Here is a 12,740-nt window from a genome sequence, read left to right as displayed (position 1 = left end):
CTCAGAGCATACCCGGGCGCACCGCCGTGTAGTAGCTTCCATTAAAATCCTACGTCCCATGATTCTTAGCACTTATCTGTTGTCCTTGTTCTCCTGGGACGTGTTTTAAAGGTGTCGCTACTTTCGTAGCTCATCTGCCAGCCTCTCCTCTAAGATCGTGTTCATCTATCCTGCTCTGTTTCACCAAGCGGGTGAAATGCAGGTCGGTGTTACACTTAATGCGGGCTGATACAATGCTGAGCAGTGTTTTGTGTGACACCAACTACGTAGAGAAGTTCTCGCAGTAGTAAAATCTGAGCTTTGCATTTAATTGGCCGCGTGGAGTCTGCTTTGCAGGTGTCTGCTCAAGCATGTTTGAGCCTTAACTCATGCTTGGTGTAAATCCTCCACAAAAACAATACTCAGCGCATAGACAAGAAGTGCTCTACAAAAATACACTCCGTAGGGGATCAAAATGACACTTTAGGCGGCCCCTACGCTCAACAGCGCTGGCGAGAACCCTGATCTGGATCTGATCTGGATGAAACTCGGTGGGGTGATTGAGGAACCAACCCGACATAACTGAGTCATCAATCATTAACCGAGATATGAATATGTGAAATTCCGTAAAGACTTTTTGATTTTTGAAACTGATCCAGAACCAGTATATTTATCCCGACTTTTTTTAATTTAAAAAGATTGGTCTATCTGGTTAAAATTTTGACATAATCCTGTTAACAGGCAAACATAAAATATATGTCCTCCTTGGCAGTGGTAATAACATACATTAATATTTAATAGTGATTGTTCACATGTATCAAAGACGTGGATGTTTTTGCTCCTTCTGAATAGTTATGTCGTACATTGATCAAGGTCAAAGTTAATTTCACATAGGTAAAATTGAACAATGCACCAGTTACTGAGAACAATTCAGCTCCTTGTTTATGCTAAACGACTGTGACGTTAAACTGTGAAATTTCAAAAACAAATATGTTCAAAAAATAAAAGCGTGGCCTTTAATTATCCTAAAAAGGCAGCGGCTTTCTAAAAAAAAAGGCAAACTGATCCGTGAAATAATCGAGTGCGCTTCAAACAAAGAGCCACGTGCTCTGGGGCCCCAGTGACACATGATTGCTTCCAACTTATCTACAATGACCTAGCAGCATTATGTAGCATATGTGAAAGCTTTGTAGGGAGAAACAGTCCCATTACTAATCTCTCAGCAGCAACCAGAACATCCCTAAAGACTGCCAACACATAATTGCTTCTCACAAAAAAGTGTATAGACTTTCCTGATAAAACTAATGATTTTTTTTATGCCAACATTTTCACCAGTATTCCCTCCAACTTGTAACTTAATGCAGCTGAACACTGAAAAAACATCAGTTTGAAATCATCTTGCACAGTAGCAGCATTTTAGCCAATCTGTACATTCCGTCTAGCGGGCAAAGCTTGGAATGCTGACAGAAGGCCGACAAAATAAGTGCTCAAAACATGGCTGAAACAAATGTACCTACAGCCCTTTACAAATTGCATTGTCACTGATCAAACTGCAATCTCACAACAGAATGCCTCAGCAAAGTATTGACAGACTGTGCCACGCAGTTATGATTGATGATGAATTTTCAGTGCGTCCCACACAGACGACTCGCCCGCCTCGGAACACAAAAAAGTTATTATTAGATTTCAATATGTTTTGACTTTCTGCTGCTTTTCCACAGCTAAAAATGCTTCGCTCAAATTGACACACCCAAGAGCAGAGGAATGTCTTTTTTTCTCCAGAGTAAACACAGTTTCACTTGAACTCACAATCACACTGTCAATAATTACCCCAAATAAGCAGAGGAGAGTGATTGAGGGTTCTTTAGATAGACACATACCTGTCGTGTGAATACCAAGGGGGGTTATATAAAGCTGTGTGGTTTTAGAAAAGCATTATCTCCACCTTCTCAACACAGTGATAGCAAAGCAAAGGTAATAACCCTGAAGCTACACCTTTGCCCAGCTCGCAAATCGAATCTGATACAGAAAAAAAGCTACAATGACTGGAGGCCTACATGAGCATATGTGTCTATAGGGCAGGGCTCGAGCCAGCAGAGTGACTGCAAAATCACAGACGAACAGCAGCCAAACACCATGTTCATCAAATATAATACATATTTTTCTTTAAATCGATTATAAGGATAAATGCAATGCTAAATAATCCACTCTTATACAGCAATTCACAAGACCAAACCCTCAAAAATTTGTTTCTACCATAATCATTCACCTTCAAATCATTTCCTCACATTACCTCAACTAATGATGAGCTGGAGGGGCTCGGCTGAAGTCTCGTGAGCTGTTTGTAATATGTTGTGACAGCATGACATGTAAATAACTGTGGTCGCATACCAGTTACTGAAACATCTGAACATAAACTACTAGGCAGCGAGGCTACACCAGAACTTTTTACACCTTGTTATACAAATAATTAATCTACCCTAATAGCATTTTTGTGTATGATTACAATATAAACACTACTAAAGGTTTATGTCGTGTATGGCTAAAAACAGTAAAACAGATGCATATTTTGTAGTTATGAACATAACAAATAGAATGAAAGCTTTTTTAAAGGCTACGTATAAAGTGTGTTTAATCAATGCTTATTTTTCTTAATGAACAGAGCAAAACCAAATCAAGACCATGTTGAATATCATTAACTGCATGTTGTGCACAATATTGGGAGAGCAATTAGATTAAAATAACAAAGACTGTGTAATTAAGGCAAGAGGTAAAAAAAAAAAAAAAGAGTCTGACACTCTTGGCTCAAGTCTTGACACTCCAGATGAAAGGTTTCCAGGGGTGAATTATGACTGAACATTAAAAGTAAAAGAACACACATTTACTTTTTTCAGATAATGTAATTGCTCTTTACATCCACACATTCGGAGTTTCAAACATCAGCATGTGTTATTTTTTTGCCCCAAGATGATTAGATCACCTGCCCAGCTGCAGTACATACTATTAGGTTTGTATTTTTTTATTTTGATATATTTATAGGAATATAAATGTCAAGTTATACTTAAGGAGTAGGACATTTAAATAAAAGAATGCAATAGAGATTTCCTCAAATAAAATACAAATATTGAAACAAATCAAACAGCAGCAGTGGGTATAAAACAAATGTGGGTCAATAAGGTGTCATGTGTCCTTGATCGTTAATAACATCACTAACACAAGTTGAACAGCATGATGAGGACACACAAACACATGTTTATTTAAATACAACAGCGTCAGTAAGTGCTTGGTCCAAAAATGCAGATGGATGGAGTGACATAAGGACACGTACGTTTGATACAAACTTGCACTGATATTCTGGTCGTATTGAGTCTCACCTTCTTGATCACAAACGTGCACAGACAGTCAGCCCTAAGAGCATCCATAATGATAAACAAACATATCAAAATCAACTTATTGTCTTTATCTGCTCTACTTATGCACTTAGTCAAAGCTAAGTAGCTTAGCAAAGGCTAACACTAACACGGTCACTGTTAAGAAATAAAACATATTTGATAATTATCTGTGTTCCCAAACATAGTCGCAGATTCCTGTGACTCCAATAAAGACTTGTAGAGTTGTTCGGCTGAATCTTTATGTAAGATAGGATAGTATTCATACGATGTCAACAAAGTCATCAAAGTATCGACTTCATTATGGCGCAAGTGCTCATGGGTAAACTGCTACGTAATTAGTGACGTACTGATGTTTTATGTTGACGCGAGGACATGGCTCTAACTTGCCGCTTTTGCGGTGGAAAACCTAACTGATTCTTCAGCTAAACAAGAGTAGCTCCAACTCCAACAATAGCTCCAAACAAAAACTCTGTTCTTGGTGAAAAAGCCCTCTTAGAGCAGGGAGACAACTTTAAAGCTGCTTTTGTGAGGATAAAACTAAAGTAAACACCAATTTATGTACAAGGGCCTCTGACCATTACTATCACTTTAAGAAGTAAGATCGAGCAAAAAGGCATAATAATAATGCTACACTAGTCGACTAAACATAATGTGACAGAACCAACTACAATCTTAGCTTGATACTGTGCTGTCATTCAAAAACAATACATACTCTGCTTTTCCAATTTTTTCCCCATCAATAAAACCACACAGACATAATGAATGTGTTGGTGTGTACCAATTGCAGACAATAGCTACTGGTAAAATAAGTCAACAATATAATCAAACTAGACAGTAAATAATATTTTCTTCAGTAGATATCCTGCTAGGAGAGGAATATGAGCAGTAACTATAGCCTCTGACCTCTGAGAAAACGTGAGGATTAATTTGCTTTGGCACTTCCAACTCATTGCCTTCTGCCACAAAGTGGCCTGGCAGAAGTCACTGAATGGCTCATTTAAATTTCTAAATGTCTACACACATTAACTTTAAAAATGAGAATTAAACAGCTTCAAGGAAGTATAATTCATTTGCAACATTCTTTCATAAACAAATTGTTTATATATGAATGGTATGGTATGGTATGTTTGTGTTCCTCAAGCTGTCCTCTACCAGAGACCTGGGAGTTTGAGGGTTCTGTGCAGTATCTTAGCTATTAAAATATTTAAAATATGTTTAATTGACTTATTCTTTGAAGCATTATTATTAATTAATGCAGTTACAATGCATTTTAGTAAGGTCAGTACACATTCATAGCCATCAATGTAATGGTACTAATAATTGGCCTAATCATTTCTTTTGGCTTTCGGTTTTCGACCTTGATTTTCTCATTTCGGTTTCGGCCAAGGATTGTCATTTTGATGCATCCTTACGACAGATGCTCTAATATAAGATAGGGACGGTACATAAAAACCAGTATCCTACATGGGAGAGATGACGAGAGGCCAGGACGAAGAGCTGCACAGGGACACCAAGAAAGTTTTCTATTCCTGAAGCACTCACTGCCAAATTAACTCGGAGCACAGAAATGTTTTTGCACTGCCATTTAGGTTGAAAAAAAAAAATGCATGTCAGCAGATGCACTGTCAGTGCACAAGGCAGAGAATATCTAGGGTTTATCTAAGGTGGCACCAATATGGATAACCTATCATAGAGATTTTAATAGAAAAAATAAATCACACACACCGTGTGTTTATAAAGCCGATGCTTCCATTATTCTGCAGTGTGATGATTCACAAATGGAAGGTATTACTTTTCTATTGAACAACACATGGTTTGATTCAAGAAATCTCTTGGGTTGTAGAAAATGTAAGGTTGTGCCTTGACCTTGGTACACATGTGCAGACAAACTATGAGACACAACAAAGTCTTTTAAATCTCAAAAAGGACAATAACAGATGCATCACTGGTGCGATTATTAACTGTATTTAGTGTTTTCAGAGGCTTTTTCAGGGCTTCAGAAGCCAATCTAAAATAATGTGCGCATATCAAGAAATAATGTTGACTTTATCTAAAGATAAACGATAACTGCACTTGTTAAGGTGACACATGCAGATGCACGTGCAAACAAAAGTGCACTTCAGACACCAGAAATATTTTATCTTGCCAAAAGGACAACTTTTGTTTCAGTAAATGTTTAGTGTCTTTCGTTAGTCACAACAGAACCATAAGGATTGTGGTTTTGGGAAAACTGGCAGATGAATGTAGCGAGTTGGAAGAACTTCAAGTTATTTCATTCAATCACTGCCACTAGCTAGAAGTTTTCCTACTTTATTGCAGTGGCCAAGATTTGATTATACACAGTAAGTTCTAAATATCACATGCTTGGACTCTGCTTACATGTTAAATTCAACAACTCCCCTTACAACGGTTAATTTAACTTAGTTGTACTCTACACCAGACATTCATGACCTTAACTCTTGACAGAAGCAGGTGAGGAGGATAAATCCTGCAGAGTCCTTAGTTCTGGTCTCTTAACAGACAAAAGCTGTAAAAACACAGTGATGGTGCAGGGGGATGTCTTCATCCTCAGCTAACGAGTGCACTCACATTCAACTTTGGGCTGACACCTGATCCCACAAACAAGAATATTTGGCTTTTAAAAAGAGTAAATACAGAAGCATGTAGCCTGTGTTTATACAGCTGAAGAAAAAAAACTCACGTAAAAGGATTAGTCCATGGGAATCTTCTATACTTAACTATTGGTAGAATCAGCACTCAAACTAAAAAGTCAGATTTTTGAGGAGTCTACTTTGTCTGAACAAGGTTTGCATTCAATTCAGTATATCTGTATTGTACATCATATAAATGGCCATCCACAGAAAGCTGCAAAGGCTTTAAGACATCTGATAATTGTCTTAATTCTAGCTTCAGCTTGATGTGTAAATACCGTCAAAGTACTCATTGCTGTGTGACGTCTGCCTTGAAAACACCCCAATCAACAGGCGTCATTTTGGGTCGGGTGGTAATTTATGACTTCATAGGCTTTGGCAGTGTGTTTTTAAATGATGTCCTTAACTCAAATGACCTCATAGTAGTATTTCTTTTATCATCAGAAAATATATATATTTTAGGTAAATGAATGTGAGTGCCAGCACTTTGAAATATTTAACAGATGATTACGTTTCATGCTAAGCTTTTCCTGCAGACACAGGCCTGAGAAAGCTAGAATTACTTAAGCTAAAACAGCCACTTGTGGAGCATGCCACAATTTCAGATTCTGCATGTTAAATCAGGCTGTTTGTTGGATAAGGTTCTGATAAGTTTTGAGTTTTCTATAAAAGTGATGACATCCCATGTGTTCTTGTTGAGAGTCGATCAATATGGGGCTTTTTTAGGGTCGAAACCAATACTGATTGTTAGAAATCAAGGAAACTGATGACTAATTTTTCATTTGCTGTAAAAATTTCCAAATTTAGAATAACATTGTGATTAGACTGAATACAATATACTGTTTGTTTGTTTTTGTTCACTTATCAATGATTGGGGAAAAGGCCTTAAAGCTGCAGTCTGCAACTCTTATAAAAGTGACTTTTTTTGTCCTATTTGCTAAAGCTGTCACTATGTAAGGACAGCTTTACATGAAACTATTAGTTTGTGTGAAAAAAACAGGCTCATTGAGTCCCCCCTGCTGCTCCTGCAGCCTTTGGCAGATTGCCAGAATGCACCGCGACCGAGCAAAAAGAACCAATCAGAGCCAGGATTGTGTTTAATTTTTTTACAGTGTATGGTCTGGAGGAGTAGAAGGTGGAATTAGCGACTTTTCTGCTTGAAAGGTAATTACTGCTGCTTGATTTACATTATGTATGATTTGTAATTGTTACACTAGAACTCTGTAGTGCATGTGTTTGTTCATGTGTGCGCAGCAGCCTCCGAGTGGGCTTCTGTAAGTGCCACTGAGTTGTTGCTGCTGCTGCTGAGGTGTGTGCACATTGAGAGAGAGAAGTGCTGCAGTAATATGCTTTTAACAGAGCATGTTATATCACTGTGATGTTACTGTTGGGCTAATGTTAGCTTGTTGGCTCCTCTGAGGAAGGGACTTTGGAAAGTTTGGAGGCAGGGCAAGAGACTAAAGCAGCAGGGAGGGAGGGATCTGAGAGTTGCGGACTGCACCCTTAAACTGTTGTAAAACAAGTTTTAACACAAATCTTGGTTGAAAAGGTTTAAAGATTTTTTTTTATTAATATAGAAAAAAAAGTGTAGAGAATAGATTTCCTAAAGTTCACTGAAACAAGTAAATAAAATGACTCACTGAATTTTAAACTGAAAAATAAACTTATTTTATCCACTACTGGTGGAAAAAATGGCTAATACTAATTATTATAAAAATTAATTTCAGTCAATATTATCAGCCGTGTCGATTATTGGTTGATCCTTACTTTTTGTATCAGTAAAGTTTTTTCAGTTTGTATATGTACAATAAACATCAGCTAGCACCCACATGCCACAGCTTATAAAGCCTTCTAAGTGTTTTAAGAGTTTTTTTTGTATTTATTTTGTTGCATGTTAAAAACAGAAATTTTGACTGTATAGTATTAATAATGAATTATTGCTAAGCACTTTTTAAATATTTAATTCAAAGTGCCTCCTTTACTCCGTTTTTTACAGACAGTTTGATTTTAGCGGACAGACCAGACCGCGCAAGTGTGGGTTGTGGGATGAAAAGAAATGATGTTGGGTGGATTTGATGAGGAAAGAATTAAAATGCCAAAGGATGAATAAAAGCTTTTCTTTAGCTGCTACCATGAACTATCATTATCATCCCACTCACTCAGGCACTACATCACAGTAGCTAAGACAACTTTGTTGACAACAAAAACATAGTTACTGAAGCTCATGCCTACTTCAGAATAAAACATTATTCACAAAAAAAAAGCAATGTCAACTGTTAATGATAAACCTGTGATGAACATTAACACATTTATACAGTGAACTGTGTACAACAAATACTGAAGTTCTCTTGACTGAGAAGTCTCCATAAACAGAAGATAAAAACAATTTTGCAACCCAAATTTGGATTTTAGCCCCCCAAAATCTCCATCTAACAGTCAACACTCAGGAGGGATCAAGCCTTGATGAAAGACCAGAATTAATTGGTTGGCAAAAAAGACTGAATGCAGAGGCCTGACAAAGGACACCAAACTATTCAGCAGTTGTCAGTATCCATTAAAAAGGACTCACTGTGAAAAACCGTGCTAATCACACCGACACAGACAAAAAAAAACTGTGGAATCATGGAAAGTTGTGCTATACATTCATTACAATTTAGTCAAATTAGGTGAATAACAGAAACTCACATCTGTCCACCTGCCTGAACTGTTTTCCTTTTGCAAAACCAACAGAGCCGCTACTCAGATCACAGGAGTCCACAGCTAAATCGTTGACTCTTCGTTTCTAACCAGTATCATCACTGCTGTTACTCTTCCACACTAAAACATCTCCACTGGATGTCAGCTGTGTGGCAGTGTGTGTCTGCTGCACTAATGTGAATCACGAGGGTTAGAAACCTAGAGATTCCTCCGTGTGTTTGCACTGGTGTGAGAGTGCTCGCTTCATAATCTTTGTCATTTGCATAGAGACTGTTAACTGGAATGTGCAGAAAACCACACACCTGTACAACATCACGGGACCCTTGGTCACTATTTGTTGTGATGAAAACTAATAAGTGCATCTTTAACTTTCTTGTTTTCACTACTATATATTTTAGAGAGAGTTAAGCATGACACACTGGGATTGAAATAACAAATAAGCTACTTGGAGTGACATTCCTTATGAAGGTGATTTAGGAACAATTTACACATATAATGAACATCAAGTTATTAACAGAGCCTACTAAGGACAAGAGAACTTTCGGTTATATGCGAGACATGGATATGATGCCTTTACAACAGAAAAGGAAAGCTGAATCTTTATATTTTCAGCTCTAAACATATTACACTATAGTAGTACACCATGTAACAAACAACACTTCATTCCTATAATATTTACACGTGATCACTGTACAGTAACGGGATGGCCACATAAGCAACAAAGCCAGCCAGTTGAATTAACTCGCCAATAAGATTGAAAATGGTTACAACTAAGCTGGACAAGTCCTAAATATCTGTCACTACAGGAGCAGAAATATGGTGGGACACTCTCCAAGTGTGTGCACTGCAGTGTGTCAGGTTTGATTCCAGAGCATTGTCTTCCTCCAAGACTATGTTGGCTGAAAGGAAGTAATTCTTGGTCCAGGAGATTGTGCACGTCCAATACACTCCTGGCCAAAATCTAAACACAACTTTTTTCAATTCTGTGCTTGAGTAGAGCTCTAAACTAGAGCTTCAAAATGCAAAAAGAAGAAACATGAGGAGTAGGAGACAAACATATCAACCTGAAAAGAGTGAAAAAAGTTTGATATTATAATCAGCAGCAGATTTTTGCATCTTACAGTATAGCTTCAAAAACTATCAGTAAGAATGGATGCAATGAATAACAGGGTGCTTTCACACCGATATAGTTCCGGACTCGGACTGAATGGGCGGAGAAGAGATGATATTTTTATCACCTTGTTTTGTGTTCACAGCGCACTATTTGTTCCACTGCAAACAGCGTTTGATGAAATTGCATGAGCCGCTGTAGGCTTCTTCGGTTAAAGATGAATTGTTTACAGTAATCTATCTATCTATCTATCGATTAAGAAATCAACCTTCAATCTGAGCGGGCATTGGGTTACATAGGTATTTATCTTCATTGTTGAATCAGCAAACTCAATAATGAGAAGTAACTATCTCACTATGGAAGTATATGTAATACATGCATAAGAATCTACTCCAAAAACAAACAAAATGTTGTCTAATTGTAAGGTCTGTTTAGTAGACATGGTAAGTGAAGGTAGATGAGGTTATTTGAATGACGTTCTCATAGCAGTGACATAGGGTATCTGTAGTGAATTTCATTTCTATCAAAAGATCAGATAAAATATTAGAGGTTTCATCGGGGTATTGACAATGTGGCGTTAGCGCTGCTAATAGCTTCGTCGACAGGTATTCCTGTAGAGGATTTTCCTCTAAATCACTTCAATCTCCTCCCAGAATCGTCCCCCAAATAACGTATAAGTCCACTCTCTCTCCTACTGTCCTACGTGTAGAGCAATCGTCATCACATTTTGTCAGTAAACAGTGCAGCCGACTGCCAGCTGTGGCTGACGTCAGAAGAGCTGCAACACACATCCTTGTGTTGCCAGTAGGGTTGGGAACCTCTGGGTACCTCACGACACGATACGCGATACAATGCTCTCGATAATAATTATTTCACAATATGACGATACTGCGATTATCGACATATTGGTCAGAAATCAATATACGATAATCTATGACATAACAAAAAAAAAAAGATTAAGTGAAAAAATTTAATTTTTATTTTATATCTCTGAAAGACAATAAATTGAAAAAGTGTCCTATGAACAGTGACACTATTTTAGTGCAACATTTCTGTAAAAAAGTGTCAACATACCAATGTAAACGAATAAGTATCTCCAATAGTGCTTTCTGTAAACAAAAAATAGGGTCTTTCTCACCAGTGACACCAGTATAGTGCAGTATTCCAGTAAACAATATATTGGTTCCTTCAACAACCAGTGACAAAATGTCTGTGAAGACGTACCTGCGCATTTTAGTGAAAAAGCAGAAAAGGTTTTGGAGAAAAAAAAAAAATCGATACTTAACGGGAGCATATCGATAATCGATCGTGTGGAAAAAAATATCGCAATATATATCGCCGTATCGAGATATTGTCACACCCCCAGTTGCCAGTAGTAATAAATATAACAATATTAAAGAAAATGTGGAGAAAAGCACTACACAAACCTAAATCACGAGGAACATAAAAAGAAATCAGGTGGGACTTAATGTAAACACTGCACTGGAATCAATGACTTAGAGTTACATTCAGCCCCCATGGATTGTATTTTAAAGCAGCTACTCAAGTTATGTTTATTAGATAAAAATGAATCAGAATTAGAAATAGATAAATGAATCGAACATCAATTACTCCAAAAAGAGTAAAAAAAAAGGTTGTTGACATTTTTTTTGCACGTTCCATTGTATCAACAAAATATTAACAAAGAGAATGGTAAAGGTGGTGATTGGAGTAAATCATGTTCGATTCATTGAGCCATACAATGCGATTTCATCTCATAAATATGATCAACGGTAGCAGCGTTAAAAGTACTTCAAATGTGTTGCTATAAATAAATGTGCACATATTTTGTTAAGTGGTAATATTTTCTGTCATGTACATTCGCATTACGGGACAAGGAGGCTTTAATTTGGTTTTGAGGGAGCCAAACATGTGTTTACTGAAAACTAAAGACTGATATAAATGGTCTGTCGCTAATATCAATCATTACTCCCTTTTTAATAAACAAACAATATGGGAATATAAAGAGCTTTTTTTTTATTATTTTTATTTTTTTAACGCAGATAAGAGTCATTAGTCGTAGTTTAACAGAGAGGTATGTGAGGTGGGGTGAAGATAATCCAAGAAAGTGAAGAGGTGATGTGAGGAGAGGGGAGGTGGGGGGGGGGTGCGGGTTGAGGTTTAGGGGCAGAAAATTGGTCTGTCCGCCCCTGTGCGACCTCGCATACCAGAGATTCTCACTCTCAGCTTACCTGCCTTTCCCTAATTCACCTCTTTTCAAGGGCAGTATCTCACTGAAGTGAATATTTACAGGGGGGAAAACGGCTTTTGTTTCTGCCGAGTCAAGTACTTTTCATCCAAACGACTGAGCTCGACATCCAAACCAAGGTCCCTCAAAAGTGTGCATGCTTTGCCACGAATCAGTCACAAAACCCTGATTAGTGCAGTATTAGCCTATTCCCCAGTACGGACAAGCCTCTAAGAAGCTTGCTTTGCAGCGCACACGAGTGAAAACCTCACATTTTTATCTGTTCAAGTAAATTCAATACTTTCCGAGTTAAAGCAGTCGTTCGTAGCCTCCCTTCCAGCCCACACGCAGATGCTTTTTTCCTTTCGTTTCCCCCACAAATTATCAGCAAGAAAAGGGGAAAAAATTGTCTAATTACCTTAAGTTAAGAGGAGATGTGTCACACTGGCTGAGCTTAGACAATGTTCTACATTAGAGCGTGTAAGTTGGTCCGTAAAGTCCAGCGGTTTTAGCCCATTGCATGTGGAAGATTGAAACTCACGTCCATAGTCGAGAGAAAAAGACGAACCGTCCGCGCGCGGCTCCCTGGTCCCAGGCAATGGGAGCGTGCATGACGTCAGCGGGAATGTGGGAAACAAATCCGCACTTGTCATTGGATGAAACTGCAGAATGGGGCGTTTCCC

At 37.9% G+C, this 12,740-nt stretch overlaps 1 protein-coding gene across 3 annotated transcripts in view; it reads right to left on the bottom strand.

Moving 5' to 3' along the window:
* Window positions 1-12,666, bottom strand: part of pkp4 (plakophilin 4) — an 80,745-nt gene extending 68,079 nt beyond the window's left edge. Inside the window, exon 1 of one of the 3 annotated variants that reach the window (XM_028435800.1) lies at window positions 12,599-12,666. In XM_028435800.1, coding sequence (XP_028291601.1) covers window positions 12,599-12,604 — 6 coding nt within the window. In that variant the 5' untranslated portion in view covers window positions 12,605-12,666. Of the gene's footprint in view, window positions 1-12,475 lie in introns of all 3 variants that reach the window. The other 2 variants (XM_028435798.1, XM_028435797.1) reach the window with 2 other exon arrangements.
* Between the last annotated feature and the right edge of the window lie 74 nt (window positions 12,667-12,740).

Source organism: Gouania willdenowi, chromosome 21 (assembly GCF_900634775.1).
Source record: "Gouania willdenowi chromosome 21, fGouWil2.1, whole genome shotgun sequence".
In the NCBI taxonomy this organism is placed as follows: domain Eukaryota; kingdom Metazoa; phylum Chordata; class Actinopteri; order Blenniiformes; family Gobiesocidae; genus Gouania; species Gouania willdenowi.
Note: the sequence above shows the minus strand (reverse complement) of the source record. Positions and strands in the feature narration are given on the sequence as shown.